This window comes from Quercus suber, unplaced genomic scaffold, assembly GCF_002906115.3.
Source record: "Quercus suber isolate HL8 unplaced genomic scaffold, Cork oak 2.0 scaffold_125, whole genome shotgun sequence".
Lineage (NCBI taxonomy): Eukaryota > Viridiplantae > Streptophyta > Magnoliopsida > Fagales > Fagaceae > Quercus > Quercus suber.
Window position 1 is genome coordinate 425,598 of NW_027069589.1, and position 27,312 is coordinate 452,909.

The 27,312-nt window shown below is 33.2% G+C and overlaps 2 protein-coding genes and 1 non-coding gene across 3 annotated transcripts; 2 read left to right on the forward strand and 1 right to left on the reverse strand.

Moving 5' to 3' along the window:
• Nucleotides 1-5,734: 5,734 nt before the first annotated feature.
• Nucleotides 5,735-8,148, forward strand: LOC112018814 (bidirectional sugar transporter SWEET12). Its single transcript, XM_065775990.1, has 6 exons — nucleotides 5,735-5,950; nucleotides 6,250-6,286; nucleotides 6,493-6,703; nucleotides 6,812-6,973; nucleotides 7,089-7,208; nucleotides 7,414-8,148. The coding sequence occupies exons 1-6, from the start codon at nucleotides 5,908-5,910 to the stop codon at nucleotides 7,690-7,692; spliced, it is 852 nt and encodes a 283-aa protein (XP_065632062.1). The 5' UTR covers nucleotides 5,735-5,907; the 3' UTR covers nucleotides 7,693-8,148.
• A 6,207-nt stretch (nucleotides 8,149-14,355) lies between these two features.
• On the reverse strand, nucleotides 14,356-25,561 carry LOC112018785 (RNA pseudouridine synthase 7). Its single transcript, XM_065776016.1, is given in 12 exon segments — nucleotides 14,356-14,985; nucleotides 16,134-16,366; nucleotides 16,733-16,870; nucleotides 17,091-17,147; nucleotides 22,185-22,250; nucleotides 23,897-23,979; nucleotides 24,160-24,238; nucleotides 24,515-24,602; nucleotides 24,686-24,786; nucleotides 25,015-25,092; nucleotides 25,187-25,230; nucleotides 25,375-25,561. Coding segments are annotated over 12 exon segments (1,182 nt in total). The 5' UTR covers nucleotides 25,484-25,561; the 3' UTR covers nucleotides 14,356-14,879.
• On the forward strand, nucleotides 15,704-15,775 carry TRNAN-GUU (transfer RNA asparagine (anticodon GUU)). Its single transcript has one exon. It is a non-coding gene; the product is annotated as a tRNA-Asn (tRNA).
• Nucleotides 25,562-27,312: the final 1,751 nt, after the last annotated feature.

The following is a 27,312-nucleotide window of genomic DNA, read 5'->3' on the forward strand; positions in this document are numbered from 1 at the left end:
TCCTTTTTTTTATAGAAGAAAAGGCATATTCATCCCAATTATGCACGTGTACATGTTTTCAATTCGACCATAGTTTATCATCTCCAACTATGTGTTTCTTTCATTGTTATTTTCCATGTATATAGATCGTAATAAACCTAATAAATTCAAATATATATCGTGTTATGGATATAAATTTTAAATTCCATCAGTCTTGCACAAAGTTTCTATACTAGCAGACAATAATCTCAGTACATGACTACAGTAGTGGAAACTGGAAAGAAACCAATCTTACGTCAAAATAATAATAGAAAATTTCGAATGTACTATTAAATTCCATGATATTCGCATATAATGACCCATATCATGGCCTCCATGGATTGTGTTGTTTATCTATAGACCAAAAACAAAATAGTTGGAGAACTACTTGAGTGCATGCAGTAGAAAGAATAGTCCTTAGAACTTCGTAGTTTTAGGGCCAAGATTCAATCTTAAGAATGGTAATGAGTCAAGATGATTAGGCAACAATAACAATTTTTTCTATTTTTTTGACAATATGATAGTTGAAGGTTAAAGGATTTGAACTATAGATTTCTCTATTAAAAATACTAAAAAGTTTTAATTGTTTGTAAAAAATAATTGAGGGTTTTTACATAGGTTAGCCATTAATGTAAGTAACAATTTCATTCTTGAAATTTAAATTTGAACAATTAACCCATACATTTTAGCCTTGTAACAAATTAAACATTATCCTATGGTATTTTCCATCAAGGACTAACGCATTATTTAATTACATTCTGTTAATTGAAATACACAATAAATTTGAATATATTGTCACTCGCATATTGTATTTATATATTTGAGAGTACAAAATTAGATTGTGGATGGATTAAAAAAACACTTAGGAGCTAAATACAAGGGTTAAGGTTTGTGTAAAATGCCCCCTCAAGTTGAAGAGTCTTAAGAAGAGAGACTCAACTTATCATGTAGGGAGAAAAATCTTAGTGAAAAGAATCCTTTTGGTCATGATGTATTGATGTCAGCCAGCTAGTCGACATGAAATAAAGTTGTAAGGCATTATGGGCAACTTTGTCATGAACAAAATGGAAGTCAATCTATCTTCAAGTGTTGGCATGAAATACAGGGTTTGCTATGAGGTAATTGGGTCCTAAGTACATTATCACATTGAAGAATTGGAGCATGAGGAAGGACCAGACCAAGCACAGACAATAAATACTGGAGCCATGAAAGCTCAGTCGTAGTATCAGATAAGGCCTTGTACTCAGACTCAGTTCAGGAATATGATGAGTGACAATACATTACTTTTAGGGGACTAGGAAATGAGATTCTTACAAAAAGATGGCATAACCACTGATAAGCACCAATCAATGGCGAGTTCTTGGAGATGAAAAGGTCAAGACGTGTAATGTGCTTGAGATACGGACGAATGCGCATACCTGACTACGAGCTAGTATTACTCATCTATTGGGATGTGTTGATAAAACCTATTGGCATCGTCGCCTTTTTGAACATCCCCACGATCGAGTTTTACATCACATTCATGCATATCACTTTGGGTAATCATGCTAATTTGCTAAAACCTAAAATAATAGTTAAATGATTAAATTCATCATTCCTAACAATTTAAACTTTTGAGATAAATCGTAATTATCATAATAACAAAGCATAGTTTCACTTATTAAGAGGAATTTAGCTCAACACATGAGGAATAGTGTTGAAATAATAGCTAAATGATAAAAATAATCATTTTCTAATAACATAAGTTTTTGGTAGGTAAAACGTAACAATTAAAAATTTATGAATTAAATTGTGGATAAGACCAATTCACTAATATCTAACACAGAGGATTAGCAGTATATTGTAATTATCTCTCTAAAAAAAAAAACACAGAAGATTAAAGGAAATATATATCCAATAAAATGATATTAAATTTAGTAATTGTATTTTACTATGATTTCTTGATATTTAACAGGTAAAAAGTAACGTATATAATCAAATAGTGGAATTGAAGAACTACTACAAGGGTTACCAAAAAAGAATTGGTTAGTGTAATATTAACCAAAAATTACACCATAAAGCACTTATTAGTGGAAGCCCCTCCATCTGACTTCAACCCAAGGGACAAAACTTGACGCAATGTTAATTATTCCTTATTTGTTTTAAGGAAACAAAGTAATATGAAAGAATAGAATAATCATAAATTATTCCTTAGTGCACTAACACAGTACTCTAGCTAGAGAATTATTCTCCCTTTTACAGTAACCTTTATCTATTAATTATTCTGATCAAGTTTTGTTTTTTGAATGGTATAGGAACATATTGATCCTAAAATGCAACTCTACCATTAAAAAAAAAAGATTTCCTGTTTCAAATGCAATAATTTCAGTGTAAGGGAACCTTTATAGAGTTTCCTTTTTCCTTTTTTATTGGCATGACCTCATTTAACCATTGTATTAAAAAAATTGAAACCAAAATGCTTATTCATCATCTTAACTCTTAAGGAACCTTAATTTAATCCAATATTCTTAACCTGCCCATCTCTCTTAGGGTACAAATCAACCTTTCCACACACATATATGTCCTAGTTTATAACTTCTCTTTCTTTTCTTTTTTCTTTTCTTTTTTGGCTGAATGACAAAGTTTAAAGAATTATCATCATTTCCAATGGGAAAACTATAATATTGTCATCTAGTTTATAAATGAATGTCACCGTTAAAACCCACCAACACACAAAAAAACCTGAAAATAATTTATAGCTGTGTTAAGTTCATGCATTTCGAAATTCGCCCCCAAGGCTCGAACCCCCCAAAGAAAGTGCCTTTTATGGGGCTCTTTTGCTGTTGATGGGCCCTATTGAAGTTTTCAAGATTATTTCCATCTCTGGAATTAGGAGCAAGTGAATCAGTGATGTCAAAGTTTTTAAAGAACTGTTACCAATTCCAATGGAAAATACTATATATTGATGTCAACTAGGCTTGCGAATGTCACCAATAAACCCCCACTGAAAAACACATGCACCAAAAGAAAAATACTGTAAAACATTTATAGCTGTCTTCAATCTTCAGTGAACTCCTTGCATATCAATCTTGTTTTTAGCTAGCCCTGAAAATATCAAAGAGAATCAATGGATTAAAATGGTATTTATTAGGCACTCTTTTGCTAAATGATTTAAAAAGATGTTAGTCTCTCTCTAGGAAAACATCCCCTTCGCTTCTACACAACATGGGAAGAGATGAAATAATTGTAAGCATGCTTGTAAAGCTTGTTTCTAGCTAGCCCTAAAAATATCAAGAGAAATAATGGACAGATTAAAATGGTATTATACGGCTTACTTTTGCTAAATGATTTAAAAAGGATGTTAGGCTCTCTATAGGAAACACCCCCTTCACTCGTACACGCAATTTGGGTAGACATGAAATAATTGTGAGCATGTGAGTAGGAAGTGGTACTATGAGATTCCAAAACTAGGGGTACGCAGAAAACTAATACATAGACAGAAGTAACAGAAGCTAGTATATGAAGCACGCGGTTGGTCAACAAATAAAAGGTATTTCTTGGCTGGACAGCAAAGACAGTGTACATCTTTCATCATGATGAGCCTCTAATACATAACTTGATTGTTTTTTTATACCAAATCAGTAAAAATGACTAGCTCAATCCCCATCAAGTGCGATTACACATCAAAAAGTTTATTAAGGGACTCTCCATGGGGAGAGGAATTAAGTCTTAAAACTTGTCTCGTACTGTCTTGGCTGGACAGCAAAGACACTGTACATCTTTCATCATGATGAGCCTCTAATTCACAACTTGATTGTTTTTTTATGACAAATCAGTAAAAATACTAGCTCAATCCCCATCAAGTGCGATTACACATCAAAAAGCTTATTAAGGGACTCTCCATGGGGAGAGGAATTAAGTCTCAAAACTTGTCTCGTACTGTACAAGAGAGTATGTCATTTTAATATAGGCCCCACCTTGTATATATCTTCTTATCTTATTTTGTTTTTAAAGAATGACAGAATGAAATGCTTTTTATGAAGGGGATGTTTCTTTTGCATAATACTGCGTGTTTTTTTAACTAAAACTGTAGGTTTAACTCATGTTTTGTTTGTAAAACAGAACATATTGTGTGAAACGGAAGAGTATTTGTCTTTTTATGAAATAAGAAACATTATGATTGCAGCTAAGGAAAAGGGTAATGCTGCAGATACAATACTTTCATTACATTTTCTACAACAATTAAACTTAACAAGTTTTTTATACTAATTTTCATATAGTCTTATCATTGATATTATTTTTTTATCTACTAATAATAACTTGCTACTTTAACAATTAAAAATTTGTTGTGCCTCTAAACCTATCGAAAAGAAAATACTAGGGCTTTTGTTAAGAGAAAATATATGGACACCAAAAATTTTATACCCGGTTGATTGATATAACAAATTATTAGTGGTAAGTAAAAAAATAATGTCAACAGTAAATTTAAATAAAAACCAGTAAAAACTTGTCAGCTTAACTATTGTGAAATTTATGTCTTTAGTATTAATTTTTTGTTAATGGGACCATTAGACATTAGTTAAGAAAGAGTTAGTAAAAAGGACAAAAGTTAATTAAAATGTGAAATTTTAATTGAAAATGGTGCAATTGTCTATAAAAAGTAGATCAAATGTATTGGGTTTTTTCATCTTTAAGAAATTCCCTCAAATCAATGTGTAAGAGCATCCACATCAGTCCGTGGAAAATTTTTTCCATTTTACAAGTCTAAAACTTACTTTTTTTATTTTACACATCTATTTTTACAAAACACTTACATCAGTTTGTCTATTATACACATTTATTCAAATAAAATATTCATTTCTTTAACCCAGTGCTATAATGTCAGGCAAAGTCATGCTACAGTACTGGGGAGAGAGAAAATAATTATTAAAAAATTATATACACATGCTACAATGCCCGTGTAAATTTACACGGGTACTGTAGCTCGTGGATAATTTTAGAAGATTTTGCAAGATTTTAAACGGATTGATGTGAGCTGTTTTTGAACAAAAATGTGTAAATTTGAGCATTTTTTCTATTATACACACTTATACACGGACTGATATGAATACTCTAAGACAGATAATAAATTTGTAGTAGCCATAAGCCAAACATCACTTCACACAGATATAACCAACTCCAAAAAAACTTTTAATAACTACAAGCTAAAAATGTATGTAATTAATAAGTTCGTAGTGCTTACCCGTTTAGAGTATAATACTATAATCTAATCTCTCTTCTAGTCATTGTCATAGAATTAATATGAGAATTTTATTGAAACATTAGATAATATATGAAACCTTTTGGTCATTGCAAAATTGTTACTGTCATTTGGGTTGTTAAATGGAGTTTTTTTTTACCTTGTCACCATATAAATATTCTTAGATGAAGCAGAGCTGCACCATGATACATTTCATGGAAGCTTCAAGAGCTTAATAAGCTCCTAGTTAGAACTTCACTGGAAACCTCCAAAACCACGACACATCATAGAGGACTTAAGTGGGACCAATGGCATATGTTTGCATTCTAAGAATTGGAGAGATTATGACTTAATTTAGCAACTGTATAGTTTTGTTAGATAAAAGGAAACTAAGTGGGGCTCAATGGGCTACAATTCAGACTTAACAAGGAGACAAAAAGCCGAAAGTTACATGATGCTTCACACGCCACTCAAGTTGCAACTTGACCATTCCCTACTCACTATAAATTCACTCTCGCCCACACCTTGTAAACTCGAACCATTGTCAATTGAGAGTTAGTAGATAGCAGCTAAGCATTCTCTTGAATACTTCAGCTATTGAGAGATAGAGAGAGTCTCAAAGGTCTTTAGGCAATTGTAGTTAAGGAGGATTTTTAGTTTGTGTTTGAAAAATGGCCCCTCACCAAACTTTGACTTTTGCCTTTGGGCTTCTAGGTACGTAGTCACAGACTGTAATTGTATGTATGTGTTAGAAAATTTAAATTTAACTGCTTGAAAACATTATCTTGGATATTCTAACATCATATACTTCAATGCATCTTAGTGCATGCACATTTTTTTTAGTCCGTTAAGTAATTTAATGGACATGCATTGCTCGTGACATTCATATTTCAAAAATTCTCTCCTAACTATTTGATAAATGAAGTTGTAGCTAGGAAGGTGATATGTGACTACGCAAATTCTTCAAAGAACTAATAACATACTTTGTTATTCATGTTTTCTTATTGTTGCAGGCAACGTCATTTCATTTATGGTCTTCCTGGCTCCACTGTAAGTGCTGCTTTAGCTCACTGTTTTTTTTTTTTTTTTTTTTTTTTTTTTTAACACAAAGGTGACTATCAATGAGAAACTCCACTGTAAGTGCTGCTTTAGCTCACTGTTTTTTTTTTTTTTTTTTTTTTTTTTTCCAACACAAAGGTGACTATCAATGAGAAAGGGTCTAAATATATGATTCAATGTTTTGGTTTTCGTTGCAGGCCCACATTTTATCAAATATACAAGAAGAAATCTACTGCAGGATTTCAATCACTTCCATATGTGGTAGCACTCTTCAGTTCAATGCTGTGGATCTATTATGCATTGCTTAAGATGGATGCAAAGCTTCTCATCACCATAAACGCAGTTGGCTGCATAATCGAAACAATCTACCTCAGCGTCTTCGTATTTTATGCAACCAATAATGCCAGGGTATAAAAATATAGATTTCAGAACTTTATCCTTCTAAGTTATTAAGTTTCTTCTTTAATTATCAAAATATATTTGTATTCTAATTGAATAATGGTCTAAATCTTTCAGATCCTGACTGTGAAGCTTCTCCTTCTGTTAAACGTTTTGGGGTTTGGCCTCATGCTTCTACTTACTCTCTTCCTGGCAAAAGGCTCCCAGCGTTTACAAATTATTGGATGGATTTGTTTGGTATTCAACCTATGTGTATTTGCTGCCCCACTTTGTATCATGGTGAGCTTTACTTCAAAGAATATATGTTTCCTTTGCTTTATAAAGTTTTTTCTTGGACCTATCTTATTTTTGTGAAAAATGACTCATGTATTTACAACTATCATTTATTCTGCAGAGACAAGTTATAAGAACCAAGAGCGTGGAGTACATGCCATTTCCTTTATCTTTCTTCTTGACCTTAGGTGCAGTGACGTGGTTCTTTTATGGCTTTCTTCTCAAGGACTATTACATTGCTGTAAGTGCATTACAAACCTCCAAATACTAGTCAAATTTTACTGTATAGATTTTACAACTTGTGTGTAACTTTTAAGTCAGTTTATAAATATCTTGTAGTGAAATTGATAGTAACTTTAGTATTATCCTTCGTTATTTTTTATATTGTTATTAACATCATTATTATTTTTTTTATTTTTTTATTTTTTTTTTTGCATAATCAAAAGCTTCCAAATACTGTGGGATTTATCTTCGGCATAGTTCAGATGAGCCTCTACGTATTTTACAAGAATGCCAAAAAGATGATTCTGGAGGAGCCGAAGCTGCAACAATTATCTGAGCACATCATTGATGTAGTTAAGCGAGGCACAATTGGGTGTCCAGAACTGAATCCTGTAGCTAAAAATGTTAATGGAAATGACCATGCAAATGGAGATATAAGTGAGAAGGAAAAAGCAGAAGAACCCAATAAACGCAAGGATGATCAGTCAGCTGTTAACCCTTAGCCTTTTCAAGGGGACGTACGTGTGGTTTTAATATTATTGTACTTATTAGCTTGCTAGCTATCCGTGGTATTGGTCTAATGTATGTGTTTCTAAAGTTTAGTTTGCATGTTGCAGTGTGTAGGGTTTTAGTCATTTAATTAATGTCTTAGGATGGAGAAAGTATAAAGTGTTTCGGATGCATACATCCTCCCACTTACATGAAGATAAATCTCATACTTGTAGAGCTCACTCTCATATGAGTGTAAAGATGCATGTATTTGAAACACTTAATACCACCTCCTTAGGATGTCCCTCATTCTCGATCTTGAAGATCAAGAGGAAAGTACTCGTAACTCGTAAGTCTTCAAGGAAAGCAAGGGTCTGTCTTTGTAATTTTATTTGTCCTTTTTATCACGCTAATGCAATGCAAAAAAGCTAGCTAATTTATTGACCTTAATTGCTTTATTCTAAGCAGTACTACTTGTCATGTCTATGAGGCCGTGAAAGGCCATGCAATTATATATATAGTTTCCACATACATGAATTCCAAAGCTCCGTTATCGCATATATGTCATCCTACATTAATTTATTTTCTGAGCCTTCTCAGAAAAAGAGGGGAGCATTCCAAGTAAATTTAGCAATGAGTTGCATGCCAACTTTATTTCAGCCTTTGGCTTTATTTTCACAGTTAAATAATAATTGTTATTTCCCATGAGGTCAAAACTTTCCATGTACAATTTCCTAAATATCTTAGGTTTGATCAATGAAACACATCAAAAACAATATTTTCTCAATTATAAACATTTAAATTTAACCATATAATTTAATAATCAACACAGCTACATTGTTTGAAAAACTTAAAATATAATGAGTAAAGAATTATACTTAAGTTTATCCTTCTTACTTATGTATAATATGTAAAGAATTATACTTAAATTTGCCCTTCAATCCAAATTTTGTATTTGACGTGACGACAATAAACTTTACCGAACTCAATAAAATCCAAATTCTCATGCACATGCATGGGTGTGTATATATATATATATATAAAAGCTAACTATAACTTGACCCACTTTGTAGTTCCCTTCACTTTCATGACCAAATTGCTCCCACAGTACCTGGACTGTTGGACATATAGGCTGCCTCTTTTATAGTTAGTTGACCTTAAAACCCGAGATGCAAGTGTACAATAAATGCCAAAGTTGCATGCAATAGTTTAGGTTCACGCACACTACTTGAAATAGTACGTAAAGCTTGCACGCACTAAAATTAATTACTAAATTTCTATCCCTAATATTTAAATTCATATCAGGTCAAAAGAAACGTACGTAGGACCGCCAAAGCAACAAAAAAAAGTTGCTTGATGTTTTTATGTTTTTGGCTAACCCACTTGTGATTCTTTTCAATTTCTAAGTTACTCTATTTAGAAAGAAAAAAAAAATCTCAGGATATCATTATTGAATGTTTTGAATTGATACTTTGTTATCCTTGGTGGAAATGCAAACGAAAAATATTACACAGCAGATCCAACAAATCCAAAATAATGGAGAATTTCAGATCTAAATGGCCCACCAAATCAATGTTCATAGGTACCAGCTGGGCAGGCATATATAGTGAGGGAAAGAAATGAAAAGAAATAAGAAAAATAATTAGTCTTATAACATTAAAATTTTCACAATCATTCTTTATAATTGTTGAAGTAATATGTGCTAATTAAAAATATGTATGTTAGTGTTGGACCCAAAAGAAATATTATAATTACAATTTATTACTTTAACAATTATAGAAAAAAAAAAAAAAAAAGTGAAACTTTTAGTAAGCATTACTAACCAAACAAAAAAAAAAGTTGTATGAGTGTGCTATGTAAGGGTGCATATTGAGCTATTAACTAAACAAATGATTATAGAAGTTTTGAATTATATGGTCAGGTGGAAGAAGATATTATTCTTATTTTCCACCCATTGCAGGAGGTAATTAAGAACAACCCTCTTCCTTTCGATATCACTTAAAATGGAAAGAATCCATTTATATGGTTAAAATTATTGTTTCATTTTGACCTATATATACAAAAGTGTTACATTATTATGAAGTAGATCAATTTTAAATGAAAAAGATCTGAGTTTACCACCCCATTACTTGCTTTTTATCATGTAATCTATTTTTATATTTTATATATTAGAGAAATGTATAATATACCAGGTTAAATGAGCTCCACCAATGCAAGGGAGATTCATCAACATCTTTGCTATTACTTAATATTTCGTTTGTGTTCACACTTAACGCCAAGCTGTGCTCCAATTGGTAGGAACAAGTAGACCAGTAAAATAACTAGGTCGGTGTAAAGTCAAGTAGTCCAAAAATAACGATGCCAAGAGTAGCCCATGCCTATGTTTCCTCTAGGTTCCTATTCACTTGTGTATTGCTAGAATGGAGGTGCACATGTATATGCATTTGGGTGATCAGAGAGTAATGCAAATTGCAAATTGCAAAGCACGAGTTAATGTCTGCTAAAGCCTGAGTAATTAGTCTCTCAACACTATTGACTGCACTGTTTCAGGTGCTTCCACTGAACACTGTCTATGTCATGAACTTCATGGTGCTTTTCACTGTTTCCCTGAACTTGCACATGAACATCATTATGTTTTTTCTGCTACCTAGCAGTGTGGAACTGGTGTAGGTGCTTAATGTTTCTTAAAGAAATCTGAGTTCTTAAAAAGTCCAGTGGTGACAGATTTCTTGGATCCGGAATATTAAATATTATGTTAAAACTAATATGAATTTTATTATAAAATAACTTACAAACTAATTAACACAGCAATGAAAATAGAAAACGCTAAACCTACAACATATTTCGTACCCAAAAAAAAAAAAAAACCTTATGAACTAATAATGTTGTAAATGATTGGTGCGCACTTAAACAACTGAAAATACATAAGTTATAAGGTTTATGTAATAAAATTTATACTAACCCTAGCATCATTGAATAAAGAATACATTTTTTTTTAAGTTTTTGAAAATGGGATTGTTTGACATACCTATAAAAAATTATTTTAAAAATGTGAAGTTAAAAAAGTTGTACCTTGTAAAAGTGCAATTTGAACAAGTGCTACGGAATGGGTATAAGTTTTACAAACTGGTGTATTTAGCATAAAAACAAAAATTAAATAATTTATTTATTATGTTATTGATATGACACCAATCACATTCATTAATTACTACATAGTTAGTAAATTTTTTATAAGAAAATTTATATTAGCTTTTAACATTCTGAATAACAAAGAATCAATAGTGTTGTGCCAAGACCAAGGATTAGATTGTGTAGTTATAGGAAAGAAATAGGTCTAAAACATGTAGCTAATAAGGTGGTGACCAAAACACAGAAGTAAGGATTGAGGCCTTTGAAAACACAAATGTTAAGGTCCTAAGTAAAAAGAGGCCTGCCAGTTATAGTTAGTTTATCTACAAGAGATTGTAGAAGGGAAACATGGGTTAGAGTCATCAGCAAAGCCAAGAAGACCTTAAACTCTATATATAGAATAAGTTGAGTTTTTCCAATAGATGTAACTTTTGTTGGTAAGCTTGATGGGTAAAAAAGAGTGAGCATTTGATAGAGAAGGAATAGGAGCCATTTGTGGAGAAGAATAAGTTGGGCGAACAGCGTGGAACAAGAAGATGAAGAAAAAAGTCATGAGAGCTGAGTGACTCTGATACCATATTAAAACACATAATGATTAATTTGATAAATTATCAGTCTTACAAATTAGTTGTATTATGCTTATTATATTTAGGGTAAACTATATATTTGGTTCCTATCCTTTACACCATATTTCAATTTAGTCCTCAACCTTTTAATTGTATCAATTTGGTCATTAATCTTTCAATATAGTGTCAATTTAGTTTTTGTCATTATATTTTAAATGAAAATTGTTAACATGGCTAATAAAATTTTAGTTTATTTTTACATCAACAGAAGCTAATTTTTTATTTTGGCCATTAGACACATTATCAATTTTCATCTAAAAGATAACGATATAAACTAAATTAACAAGATATTAAAAGGTAGAAGACCAAAATAACACAATTAAAAAGTTAGTGATCAAATTGAAATATGGTGTATGGAATAGATTGAGAGACAAAAAACGTAGTTTATCCTTATATTTATGATTGAAGATATAAGTTAGAACATAAAACATATAAAATTTACAATATATAATTCAAAGTGTCAACACAACTAAAAATGCCATTGATAAAATATATATATATATATATATATAAAGTAAGTGTGCGTTTGGCTCCAATTTAAAAAGTCAACTTATTTTACTATTTAGCTTATTTTTACTACTATTCATGGACTCCACTACATTTTTTGGTACTATTTATAGGTTTCACTATATTATTTTAACTAACTTTTATATTTTTCTACAATTCTTTTAGCAAAAAAATTTCAGTCATAAGCATGTGTATGCTAAAGTCACACAATTGACTACACGCTGAAGTCACACAATTGACTACAGCAATATTGGCGGGTAGGTTTGACCGACAAGAATATATTCAAATCAAGTGATATTAATTTCGATTTCTATTGTATGCTCTTTTGTCTCTGATATCTTTGTTTACAATCATTGTTGTATAGAATTTCTCTACTTTTAGATGTATAGTGCTTTTCGTTTTTCTCTCTATTTCACTCTAGTTAATAGATTCTAAATTTTTGAAGCCAATTTGGACGGTAAGTGAATTGTGAACATGCATAGATTGCAAGCTAGGTTGCTCTTTTAGACCAATTAGTATCGTATAAATATGACATATTCCTCATTTCTCTGATATTATATATGTAATTCTATAATACATGTCCTTATCCTCTCACAATTCTTGAATTCTATAAGATCTCTTTTGGTTATTGACGCTCAACTCTTAAATCTGAATTTCTTTGATTTTCAGCTTAGACCAACCAATTAATCTTGATGCCTTTTGTGAAAAATGATTAAGTTTGCCTCTCTCTCTTTTTGTGTGTTTTAAATAGGCTTACTTTTTTCGTAATGATTTTTATTCTTTAATAATCAGTGGGTGCATGGTAATTAACGACTCAGCTTCACTAATCCAGTATCATCTAATCATTAATTCATACTTTCTCCAAAAAAACAAAAACAAAAAAAAAAAATCATTAATTCATGTACATTGATATAGTGTTAGCGACTTAGCGTTAACGTACAACAATTCAAAGCTATGTTAAATTTTCAACCACTTTATTCAAAGAAAACTTTTCCTCATTGAAAGTTGGAGGCTTTAAACACTAGTCCAAAAGTCAAATCCTTGGAAAATCTTTGACTGAAAATTAATATGTTTTATTGAAAAAAAGTTAAGTGCACGTAAATTAATTGTTAAGGTATGAAGATTTGGGTCGGAAATTTAATAAATGTTGATTCGTAAAACATTCAAATGGGTGCGCGCGCGCGCGGTAGCACTTATTGAATGATCTATAGCTCGATCGGCCGAGGTGCTTTTTTACAATTCTTATATTAACTGTCAACAGCATTACTTTTCAAAATGGAGTTTTTAATGAACAAAGGATCATAACTATCTTTTTATTATAATAGTGAAAATAAAAGGCTTAATATTGTAATGAGCGATTGAGGTTCCACTATGTGTAATAAATTTAAAGAAGAGTTTAAAAGATAATTAGCGTGTGCATTGCACAAGTATTCTACTAGCTAGTCAATAATAAATAAATAAATAAATGGACGCCAAAAGTCTTATAGTTCAACTAGCTGACACTTTATGTTCATAAAATTCAGGGTTTAAATCCCTCTATTGTAACTATCAAATTAACAAAAAAAAGAGCATAGATTGATGCAATTAACATTCTAGGGTCATTTGTTAACATAATATTGATATCATTAATGTCAAGAATCTTGTTACTCAACAATATTGTAGCAATATTGTAGGAACTCCAACGGAGAAGAACTTGAGTCAGAATCCCCTTTTCTTGATTTGTTGTAAGAAAAATAATATCAACATTAGCAATGATTAAGGGTTATTCATAAATAAATAACAACAATGATTGAGAGTTGAGACCAATGGTTGATCGAAAGACTTCAAAAGTTCTCCATGAACCCGGGACATTTATAAAAGTAACCGACAAATTTAGTGGGAGACAAAAGTCAAAGAGTACGTATATCAAATTATTCAAATTATTGTTAAATTGCTACCAGTCATGAACCATTGGTGGGAAATTTTTTTATCATCAACGGAAAACCCTTAAGTGCGTTTGTTGTTGCGGATTTGTGGGCACTACAAATTTAATCCTTAATTTAACCAAAAGTTAATTAATCCTTAACTTATTCTAAAATTAAAAATAAAAATAAAAAACTGAAATTGAGCTTATAAAATTTGCTCTGCAAAGATAACTGTTTACTATCAAATCAACGCGTTGACAAATTTTCTTTTAATATAACCAATATTCAAATATAAATTTTTTATTCAACAACAAAAGTCTTTACCAGATTCACGGGGCACAACTACTTTATGATGCTTAAAAAATGAAATTTTCCAAGAAATGAGAATCGGTGCTTTACATGAGAAAGTACAAAGATTCAAGCACCAAAGTGGTGCAGCCCTAATAAGATTCAAAGCCATTATAAAGGTATATTAATCAAAAGAGAAAGTAACATGTGAAGCCCTCTCCCATAAATTAAAAATAAAATAAATAAAAAACATGTGAAGCTCTCTCAGTGAGCAATTAGAAGTACATATGAATCTGGAATACATGCTGACCAAATACAGTTGAAGCCAGTCAGCAATCACCGTAACAGACTGACTATTCACTATAGCACAATCTGATGATCTTTACACTGAAAAAGAAATAACAAAAGAATAAAGCCCCAGGTAAATTCATTTCCACTTTGTCCGTACCCATTTCTGGGGTATCTAGCAAAGCATAAGGAATGTGCAGAGAGAATCAGCAGTGTTAGTGTTAGTGTTAGTGTTAGTGTTGGAATCTATGACTCACAAAAGCACATATGTATGGTCTTCACGTTTTGAACCTGCAAATCCACAACTTAGCAGGACGCACCTATAGCCTATAAACTGACTGGTCCAAGTGATCAAGCACTTTTCGTACAAAGAAAATAATTAACCATTTTTACAATTTTCACAATATTTTAGGAACAGGAAAATAATTCAAACTAAAAAAAGAAAAATAGAATGATTAGTTATTCAGGAAGTGATGCCCAATCTGGATATGGGCATTCATAAGTCCATCCAGGTCCTGAGTACCTAAAACAATGTAGCCACAAACCCTCTTCAAGCCCATCATATCTGCAATGTAAAAAGTAAGGTTTATTAGTAAATAAAGCATATCCTTTTTTTTTTCTTTGGGAGTGGGGGTTAGTAAAAGAAAAAACAAGGCTTATTCAGGTAAGAAAAATGGAATATTCATAAGTAAGGGATTCAGCTCCCAAATAAAAAACCACTCAAACAACCATAGATGGTTAATCTTGCAAGTAATTTTTTTCCTGTTTCTTATACACAAATGTTAAATTGATACTTTTTCAAGTCTTTCTGTAAAAGTATTAGAAACAAAATGAATGCATTACATTAATGGCTCTGCAAGGGCAAGTGCAGTCTCAACCTAATAGATCCTCTTTCAGTACAGAAAGAGAGGTCACTTGGCCTCAATTGTAAACATGCTTCAAGTCCTTGGTAAATATATGTTAAGCAGATTCTAACATATTTTTTAATGGTTGTTTAGTTTACATACACCTCGTGGTCTTGAATCTATGACTTCACCCCTCTACCTTGTACTTTCAGGGGAAGGAGATGCTATAGAGCTCATTAGCAAGAAAATTCCAAAATTTCTTACCAAGTTGTCTTGGTTAAATCACAAAACATTGGTCTGATCTAAAGTTCATGATAAATGAGGCACAAAACGGAGCCACCACGAGGAAGTTCTTGGAGTTATGAAGAAAACTTGAGGTCATATTGGTCATGGGTTAGGAACAGGAATTGAACTCTATGAGATCTAATCTCTCATTGTTCCTCAATAGCTTAGTGGCAGAGCGGTCAGCTGTTAACTGACCAGTTGTAGGTTCAAATCCTACTTGAGGAGATTTGATTCATTCCAAATTCTTTAATTCAGAATGAAAGGGTTCGTTTTGACCCCCTCCGGAAACCCCGGCCCCTTTTCTCCCCAGTTCAACCGTGCAATAGTAAATCAATTCTTCAAACAATCGATTGTGTTTATCTCTTAATTTGAACATTACATGTTACACAGAAATGAGATGACATGCTGAAAATCAGAAACAAGTATTCCCATATACCATAATGGATAATCTGACAAAAGGCTCAACCACAAGCAAACACATACTCTCACTCGGCAGAAACCTTTAAAAATGGAATATATTCATGACATTTGCTTATTAGTCTACATTTTAACAAATTTCTTATCATAATAACAAGCCTCTTACCCTTTTGGGGCCAGATTTGGGCAATTTGTACACATAGGATCAATGCTAAAATCATCTCTAGAGTTCTCTTCACCAGGACATTTATCATGAAAAGTGAACTCTGGAGAATGGCCTGAATTAGCAGCAGCTCTATCAGCATTCATTCCTCTGGCAGACCAATCAATTACATGTTCTGAGAGGTAAAGCAAGTCATTGGCAATTGGATGACCTGTATACTGCAAATGAACTCGGATCTACACCACAGAAAGATAGGGAGAGTTTAGAATTTAATTCATTCAGCACAGAAATATAACCAGGCCACTAAAACATTAGCTTGTAATGGAAACTTCGGACTGAGAAAATGAAACACAAGAGAGCTTTAAATATATACATGTATAAATATATACACACACAAGATGTTCACAAAGTCTACTGAGAATGCAAAATACAAAAGGAAAGAATATAATAACATACATAATATTGAACCTGACAGAGAAATCAAGAAGCCAAAACAAAAACCAGAAAAAAGATTTTTTGTTCATGGAAGCTGCAGAAATCTCTCTTAAAATGTTGCTACAGATTACATAATATTCCCCTTTTAGCCTGTCAAAATTTCTTACTTGATGAGTTCGGCCTGTGATTGGTTCACACATAACAATGCTATGAGTGCCATCTGTACCAATCCGAGTAAATTTAGTAGAAGCAACCTTCCCTTCACAGCACCATTAGCGTTTTGTACCTGCAAGGGAAAAATATTTCTGGATTCAGTATAAGCACTTTATTAATTCTCTTATTTAAATCAAATGATTTGATAAACAAATCAGTAAACCAATAAGAGTCCATGGCAAGGAGTTACAGTCAATAATAACAGTGCATTCAATCTCCCCCCCCCCCCCCCTCTTTTTTTTTTTCCTTCTAGTCTCACGGTAACAGCAACTATAGTTCTGCTAATACAAAGGGCTGAATAAAATGACTCACCTCTGCCGTGCTCCTTCCTTCTCGAGCATTATAATCTATGTTAGCATCAACCATTATCTGCAAAGAAAATTCATAAAAAGTGTCATACAGGAAAAAAGAGACCCAATTTAAGGGAATGAAAGAACAACACTTCTAGCATCCATCACTAATATCATTTGATTTTGAAAATGAAAGCTCAGAGAATCATGAACGTATAATTGAAGGCCACAAAATACAAATTGATAGGCTCAACTAAACCCTGTTACTCAGAACTAAAGCAGCTAAGAAATGAATGTATCTATCTCTGTATTTTGCTTCTTCTTTTTAATGTCAAGCCGTAGATTATTGTCTCAATAAGAGAAAGATTGTACATCTATGAGTAAATGATTTGTGACACGGAGAGGAATGGCCTCCAACCATATCCCTACTGAATCTACTTTTCGAGCCTCTAAATCTAGCACATGGGCTGCTTGGTTGCATAGTTTGGAAGCACTGTGATTATACAGAAAAAAAATACTTGGCCATCTTCTTGGACTCTTGAATTAAGTGTCCATAGCTTGTGAAGGAGCTTTCACACAATTGCAGGGCCAAGAATACAGGTGTTGAGTCTCGTTCAAAAGTTGCTTCCCTCACCTGATTTCTGGCATGAACACTAGTGCCCATTGTACTGCTAGCGCTACTGCTTCATCATTCAAGTGCCCCATCTGTAACCTTTCTCGCAGCACCCTTATGTACCTCATTTGAATCCTGTATCAGTGCTCCAATTCCTGTGCATTGTTTCTCTTTCATTTGCACAGCAACCATGTTGCCTTTGAACTGGTTCAAAGGCAGGGAGATCCCATTTTGTGGCATTCACTATATAAGATACAGTTCATCTGATTGAGCCATAGCCTTATACCTGTACTTCCGAAAACTCCATGTAAGCATGACTTTTCTGCACCAGCACCACCTGCATCCATTTGTTTCTGTCCCATCCGCATATTGTTTCTTTTGTTCCTTAACAGCCATGGCACCATAGCAAAGTTTTCCATTTCCATCTCAACCAGGTGCTCCATGATTCATTCTACAATGTCCACAAACTCATGCCCAGCACAAGAAGCCATCCAACATTGAACCCAGCCGGTAGCCATACCTTCTTAGCATAAGGGAAAAAATTCAACACATGTGACAATTGCAGTACCCTCACTGCAATTCTCACAGATTGGGTTTGATAGTATGTGTTTCATCATTAGTTGACATTTTGTAGGCAAGATGTTGTGCTCCACTCTCCAAGGGAAGAGCTTTACCTTCCTGGGACTTTGATGGACCAAATTTGAGTTCAAAAGGGTTTCATTCACCTCGGGCCTGAACTCTCTACTATTTGGGTCTTTCATTTTTCCTCCATGCACATGATGTAGGCTCTCTCACTGTGTATCTCCTGCTTGCAGTGGCTATCCATATTTGCATATCTCATAGACAGCCCCCTACTTAGAGGAATAGATTTTATCATGACCATGTGGAGCACAAAAATTTCATCAATTAGTTTCCGCATCCATGTGTGCAACTCTCTGTCTATCAGGTCGCAAACTGTTGCATATGGCTGTAATATATGGTGTGGTGAAGCTACTTTATGCATAGCAGTCGCAGGTATCCACTTGTCATGCCAAATTTTCACCCTTTCACCAGTACCCACTTGCCATCTTAACCCAACTTTAAGGACCTGTGTGGCTTCCATAAACTCTGCCATGAATATGATGTGTCTAGGCTTATTTTTGCCTCCATAAAACAAAAACAAAAAAACAAGAAGAGAAGTATCTGGCCTTCATCACTCGATATGGTCATGGGTGAGTGTCTATGATTAAGAACCATACATGTTTGGCTAGTAGAGCTTATCCAGTGAAATTTGCTCTCTTAGACCCTGTTGGCCTGGCCAAAAGCTTCTCTTCATGGTTGTTAGACCAGAACACAGACTGTCTGATTGCTTAAAACAGCTCATTGCGTATGTAGGGATAGCTTGAGCCAATACTTTGATTACGATCTCACATCTAGCCCAGGACAAAAATTTATCCTTCCACCCAAACTTCTTCCACAACCTCTCTTTTATTTAACTAAATGCCTGATTTTCTTCCTTCCCACCAATGATGGCAAGCCCAAGTATTTCTCGTATATTTACTGACGAAGACCTTAATGTGTTTGATGATGGAGACTCGCAGTGTTTTTTAGGGGAACTATGGCTGAAGAACAATGTGGATTTGTCTGAGTTGAGTTTCTGATCCAATGCCGCTTCATAGACCTTGAGCACTAGCATAATGGATTGGCATCCCTCCATTGAGACCCAACAAAAAAGAACAAGGTCATTTGCAAAAAGAATATGGGTTAATTTAGGACCTCTACCAATTGCAACCCTTGTGATCGTTCTATCAGCCTCAACCTGTCCAAGCATAGCCATGAGACATTCTGCACATAACAAAAAAGGCATGGAGACAGTGAGTCTTTCTACCTCAGCCCCATTGACAGGCAAATATACCCTTTTAGTTCCCCCATTTAGTAGTACAGCATAAGTTACAGAGGTGATACAAGCCATTAGACAAGGCACCAGGATGGTACCGTCTAATTTGATCCACACATTGACATGCAGACTAGAGAAAAATTTCATGTCCAACTCGCATTCGTTCTTCCATACCATTGCTAAACTACCTCCCTTTTCAATATGATCCATCACTAAAGCGTTCTGATAGCCCAATCTACATTGTACCTTATATATGCCTTTAGAGTCGAGTCTTGTTTCCATGAGGAACAACACGTTGGGGTTTTCACGCTTCACTATCATATGAAGCTTGTAAACTAAGCATGGGTCCGATTCCATCTCTGATGCCCTGTCTGGCAATGCCGCTTTAAATGGTATTAAGCCTTTTGCTGCCTCTCTTTTCTTTTTCACGAGTCCATTCGATGCCCTAAGCCAAACTAATATTCTTCGTTAGTAAGGGTTGCTCACTTGCTCCGTTAGCTGCCTCTCTACACAATCTCTTTCTTGGTGGCCTAACCAGCTACAACAGTAACAAAACAATGGCAATAGCTCAATCTAGAAATAAACCCAAATAGGTGCACCTGCCCCAAGTCTAATTTCTTGCCTTAATAAAGGTGAATCCATGCTCACTCTTATGCATAAAAAACTTCGTCACCCCACTCCATCTAGAGGATATTGATGTCAATGACTTCACCCAATGTCCTCTCAATCTGTTGACCTACGCTCCTACTCATCGCTGTTTTTGGCAAATTAAAGATCTTGACCCAAAGAGGGATGATGTCAAACTTTATTGTTGAGGGTTGGGAGAGCCCATCATACTCCTTTAATAGCACTAGGTGTCTGTCAACCGTCCATGGGCTTTCAAGACAAACCTTCTCCAATTTGCCTTCTTGTTAAAGATAAAAATGGTAAGGTTATCTCCTATATCTTTACTGAATAAAGCGCCCTTCAGTTTCCAAATGGTTCTCAATGTCACTTTCAAAGCTTCTCTATTGAAACTTTTCTACATGAACAGCCACATAACCATGCTGAACTTACTCTTATTTTTTTTTCATGGCTTGCAAACTCCCTTCGTCAACTACCACTTCCTCGTTTTCCATTGCCAACATCTACAGTGCTTTCCACTTCTCAACCAGGATATCCTCCATCCCAGAGTGATCTTCTCTCTACCATATCCCACACCCCTTCACCAAGGGGACAATACCTTGCATAAAACAAGATTGGATACCTTCTACCGGTGCTAGGGTTTCAAAGAAGCCCTAGATGAGAGGGCCCCTCCTTTTTTTGTACTTGGTGATGGGCTTACTAGATCTATCTCTGTAATGTTTTTTTTTTATAGGTAACGAATAATTTTATTAATAAAGAAGCCAACCCAAGTACATTGGGGATGTACTGTGGGGCAAAAATTATTAACCAAAATTACAACAATCAAGGAAAACAAGAAAGGAAAAACAAGAAAAACGTGACAGAGCTACACTCCATACAAGGAGAGTATGTAAGAAAAAAGACTTAATCTCTAACAAGGACTGTTCTCATCCCTCAAAACATCTAGCATTCCTTTCATCTTTTCCTGGTGCTTACTATATCTATCTCTGTAATTAAGCAGCAACTAATTGTGTTCAATTTTTCCTAGTGCTTCGGATAAGTTAATGTCTAACCTATGCTTCAAGTTTTTAACGATGTCAGCCATATAAATTAAATATCAAGTTGACCAAGATTAAGTGGAACACACTCAGAATACGGTTGAATTTTACCAAACGGACATATTACTGTAACATGCTTTAAATGCCTCCAAAAATTCAATATCATTGCCACACCTACTCAAATATTTTTGAAAATCATAGAACATTTTTTTTTTTTTTTTTGATAAGTAAGAAGAGAACCAGAAACTCTGCAACGTGCAACATGAAAAGAAGGGATCCAGCACCATAATTGCAGATGATTGTGAGCAACAAAGGCACACAAAAGCAAAGAAGAGAGAGAATTGCATCATCCCCTGGAATGAGAAAGTGGACTGCAGTACAGTAATCTACTTGTACACTGTTCAAATTTTGTAAAAGACCAAATAATCTATTCCTGCATTCAAGTAGGTGGTCTACAGAAAACACTCTCCACATCCCCAGGCCTAAATAAATACACATTAAAAGGATGATTTGAAAAGGAAACTTTCCGCAGAAAACAAAATTTCAAAAAAGATACTAAAAAATTTAGAAGAAAATGCCCAGATCAATCTTTAATTTTAAGCAGTTCAATTCATCACAGGGCATACCAAAAAATAAACGGTTTCCTTAATATTCCAGCATTCACATTCATCCTATTTCTCTCTATCTTAAATGTTCTCTTTCTAGAATCATATGCAACATACCTATTCTAAAGTGTATCTAGAATTTTCCCAATCTATAGGTATTTGGTGAGAAAATCCAAATTATTTTCCTTGGTAACCTTCTCTTTTGTATCCATGTAAATTTTCTTCTGTATTAGAGTATAATATCTCATGCACACACAATGTAGGGTTTCCCACCAATAAATCATCACATTTGCATGTGTATTACCTCTGTCAGCTTAAACAAAGCATACCTCATTTTTTCAACCAAAAAAAAAAACCATACCTCATCCTCTGGAAATACCCCGATGACTTTTGCAATATATTGTTTGTGCACCAACCCAGCTTCAATCTGCCATAATTACATTTTACTTTAATACATTAATAATATAAATCCACATTTGGGAATATAAACTGTTACAGAAAAGAAATTAGATTCTACTCCTATGCAACTCTTCCATTTTCATCATCAATAACAGTGACCAGATAGAGATCTTCTGTCTTAGAAAGAAGACATTGTCATAAAATAAAATTATGCAATAGCTTGTTCAAGCAGTTGGTAAGTTGTAGACATGTTACTAGTTCCATTTGCTAGGAAGTCCTAAATAGTGCTGTACAAGCCGAGTATTAAAACTTCAAGATTGTTCATTTAATTTTATTTCTAACACAGACCAAGCTTGAGGTTGTCAGAAAACTATATAACATGTCTGAGCTTGGTTCATTTTCTTGTCGAACCAAACTTGAGCTTGTTCACGAGATTCTTGATTAACTTATTCTTTCCCATATATAGTAAAAAACACGAAAATGTTTTACATCTTCACAACTCTATGCTAATATTAATCACTAAATTATGGTTGATAATATACTATTTGAGTTAATTAAATCAAATGATTTTGTCTATGAACTTGTAAAAATTACATTCACCAACCTTGTATTTTTAAAATTATATATAATTTTTACTACAAAATGGACTATTTATATTATCAACAAATAAAAAAAATTTGATTTCATCTATGAACTTATTTATAAACTTACATAAATCAATCTCAAGTCTATATAAGTATATTTTAATATATGTACACATTTCTTTATAAGTATTTTATACATATATACATATAAGTGTATAATATTTTATATGCTTAAATTGAGTCTCATGCTCACGAGCTTGTTCACAGACACAATATTATGCTTGACCTTGGCTTGTTTAATAATCAAGCCTAAAGTTGGGCTTGAATTTGGCTTGTTTGTTAAATAAATGAACATAAACATGTTTTTTCTCAAGTCAAGTCCGAGTTGTTCATAAACAACTAGTTCATTTACAGCTCTAATCCTGAATGAGTAAATTTTATATGATGAACCTACTGAACATTCTAATTTTCATAGAAAAATACTAAGGACAGGATAAAGAACTTTGATCTCAGAAAGAAAAGATTTAGTATTTTGAAATGACATTCTGCTATACTCTGTTTGAAGAGTGTGTAACAAGTGATAATGTTATTTAATTTATCTGGCAGTCCTCACCTTTATTGTGTCCAAGAAATCATCCTCTTTCTTCTAGTTATTATTAAAATTTAATATCTGAAATTGACCGTAAATGTAAATCAACTATATAGCAATAACCTATGCATTCTAACAACCAGGCCTAGACTTAGCCATATAACATGGCCATGGCCAAAGGTTCATATTAACAATATATGATCATGTAAGATTACCATGATCAGTATGCCAAAGAGAGCACGCAACAAGAAGATTCACATTGGTAGTGTATGAGTACTTGTTGGAAACTTCTTTTCTTTTGATAATTAACAAAGAAACTTGTATTAAAACCAAAAAAAATAAACAAAAAAGCTCAAAAGATAGAGCTTTCCTAAACAATAATGAATATTGATATTAATCAAGATCAGAGAATATGGTTCTAGCTCATATTTACAGGTAAAGATGTTCAGGTTCTTGCTCACTAGAAGTTTCATAAAACCAAAATGGCAGTATGAGTCTTACTTGTTGCCTAAAGAGGTCAGCCTTTGAGGCATTTCTGGCCAAAATAAGGAGTCCTGAGACAAGACGATCTAGCCGATGAATAGCTAACACAATTGCATCAAGGGAAACGCGAAATTGGACAATAAAAGAGCAGCCAAACAATTCCAATAGAACAAGAAGCTAACTTAAATTCACTTCAAAATCAGAAACCTGATTAGACTTTAGAACAAATTTTTCATTTTGAAATCCAACATTCATTTCCAATATCATTATCTTTAGGATACGAAATAGAGGTGCCAATCCATACTCTGCTTGAAGGATGCCAACAACGGTGTTTTTACGATATTGACCACAGGGATGCACCTACATAGCAGAAAAATCTCAAATATTAAACACCATAAAGTTAAATATATGAGTTCGTGTGGGAATTGAAAAACTACCCTCATGTAGCATGTCCCAGACCCTTCGTCAAACTAAAGTACTTGACTCAAATGATAATAAAGCTTTATACTCCTAGTGATCACCTTATTCTAGATTAATAGTAAATACCAAAAGATCCATATAACTTAACACAAAGGTCAAATTGTTCCAACTATCAAATCAATAACAAACACCCATCAAGAATCACAGCTGACTTACCGGAACAGACGCTGGCTTGCAAACCGTCAGCACATCCAGTTCGTTCTGAAGAACAGAAACATCATAAGCCATCACCGGCGGTTCATGCCTAAAAATCTTTGCCACATCAATTACAACCTCGACGTACTCAAAACACAATTTTTCAACACATGATGAGGAATAACAACAAACCTGTGTAAAAAATGGCTAATCTTTTGCGACTGCTTAACTATATACGAAACGGGCACTATCTCTCCATCAACTTGTATCCTTCCACATTTAACAGCACTAACCTACAAACCATAAAAACCTCAAACATATCACTGCAACATTTCATCAACTACTACCTTACATGCATTTTACTAAACTTTTTTTTTTTTTTTGAAACAATTAAATTGTAAAAACATACATAGTAATCATATGATTCATAACAACCTCAAACATATCATTGTGACATTTCATCAAACACCTTATATGCATTTTACTAAACTTAAAATTTGTTTTCCTTTAAAAAATCATACATAGTAATCATATGGTCGGCCTTTGAATTCCTCGGCGAACAAATCGACAATGGTTTTGCCTGCCCAACGATTCTTAACCTAAACATTAACAAACAACAAAAGTAATTAGTGGCTTAAACTCGAGGTTTATGAAACATAATAAAACATTAAAATAGTTCGATTAAGTACTAACGTGAGAGATGAACTCGAAGTAGTACGGTCTGACGTGGCGCCTCCCTGCAAATTATTTATAAAATTGAATTGAAGTGTTTGAAGATTTTTGTTTAGTTTAGTTTAGTTTAGTTTAAGATTCAATTTTTATCATTTGTGTTTGATATATTTTGGTTGGAATGGTGGGGTTTTGTTGAATTTGGTTGTTACCGTTGCGTAAGATGTAATCTTGTGGCTCCGGTGGATTGGCTGGGGTTTGCCAAACGATCTCCATGCTATTGCTAGTGCCCGCCTCTTCTTCCCGCTTCCTCTTGTTCATTTTCTGTTTCTCTCGTTGGGTTTTTCCAAGCTATTTATATATGTTCGACACAATTTAAACAAATCACATTACTCAACTAATAATTAAAACTTACGGCTGATGGGTATCCATCTCATTCTCATATTTTTATATTTTATACGTCATTACATACATTTTTATATATTTTTTTATTTGTACATATTTCAAAAAATTACAAATAATATTACTCAAACTATTCTACCAAACACCTCACTCATTTGTAATTTGGCCAAAATTTAAGGTACTTACTTTGTGATTTAAATTTTGATATTTTATTCACATGAGATTAGTTTAATTAAATTTCTTTAACCCATCTCGGTTAAAAACATAACTAAATATGTGATTTTACTTTATTTTTATGTTACTCTTCTCAAAATATATAAAAATACAAGATAAAATATGATCAAAAAGAATCTAGTGGAATACTTGCATTATGAGATTTCAAATCACAAGTAGACAACTTAAATTTTGATCAAACTTCAGGTGGATAAAGTATCAAATTTTAAATCACAAATAAGCAACTTAAATTTCAGTCAAACTCTAAGTAAGTAAGTTGTAATTTGCCCAATAAATTATGTAAAACAAAAATTACAAGTTATTATTAGTGGGTAAAAAAATAGTTTTAGTAATATATTTAAATTATAACCAAACTAATAACAGCTTACCATATTTGATTCGTTGCGAAAGTGTTAGGCTAATTTTTCAAACATATTTGTTATGTAATCAATTTTGAAACTTTTTTTTTATTCGATCACTTTTGGAAAAGACAAACCTTTGGAACTTGATGAAAAAAATTCATGAGATGATATTTTTTTCAAGCTTCTAGTTCTAAAAGTGGTCCATAACGAAAAAGTTTCAAAATGGGCCATACTTGGAATGTTATGAGTAAATGCTGTTGGAATTCCTGTTGATTATCATTTGGGAGACAGTGACGGAGCTATGCATTGACCTGGGCCATGGCCCATGGCCCCCCAAATATTTTTACATTTTACTCTTTTTATCAAATTCTAGGTATATGTGGGTTGAGTGTTAGAAGCTAGGCCCTGAAATATTAAATTTAGCCCCCCAAACAATATCTTTGCCCCCTTAAACAAGAAAAAGCCTAACTACAAAACCAATCCAAAAATAAAGTGGTTTTTAGTGCTTGTTGGTGGTGCCGAATGGCCAAGTGAATGGGTTTTGTGTTAGGAATCAGAATAGTTAATAACATTTTTTTAGAGGAAGTTAATAACTTAATGTAGTGTCGTTTGTGTTTCTCAAAAAAAAAAAAAAAAAAAACATAGTTTTGTTTGTGGTGTTTGCTTTAGGATCTTCATAATCTATATATCTATATATTTAATAATAGGTGAAACAGAGAGAGTGTGAAATTAAATTTCAAATTAGGACTCTAATTTTGTGCCATGTGTTTAGAATCTAAAATTGAAGTTGAATTTTGCATCATGTGGCTAAATGTATGTAGGCTCATTCTCATCAAAATCATTTCTATGTATCGGGTCAAGTGAGTTACTGTGTTAATTAAGTTTTTTCTTGATTTTGCAGTCAAACGTGAAAACCAAAGAGATTAATATCGGTGATAAGAACTCATCATGTGGCTAAATGTATGTGGGCTCATTCTCATTAAAACCACTTCTATGTATCGAGTCAAGTGAGTTACTGTGTTAATTAAGTTTTTTCTTGATTTTGCAGTCAAACGTGAAAACCAAAGAGATTAATATCGGTGATAAGAACTCATCATGTGGCTATATATATGTGGGCTCATTCTCATTAAAATCACTTTTATGTATCGGGTTAAGTAAGTTACTGTGCTAATT

Excerpts from the sequence above, each read along its gene's own strand:
- LOC112018814 (XM_065775990.1), top strand. The coding sequence starts at position 5,908 with ATGGCCCCTCACCAAACTTTGACTTTTGCCTTTGGGCTTCTAG. Across the intron at positions 5,951-6,249 it reads TTTTGCCTTTGGGCTTCTAG|GCAACGTCATTTCATTTATG; the intron begins GTACGTAGTCAC and ends TTATTGTTGCAG. Across the intron at positions 7,209-7,413 it reads TCAAGGACTATTACATTGCT|CTTCCAAATACTGTGGGATT; the intron begins GTAAGTGCATTA and ends CATAATCAAAAG.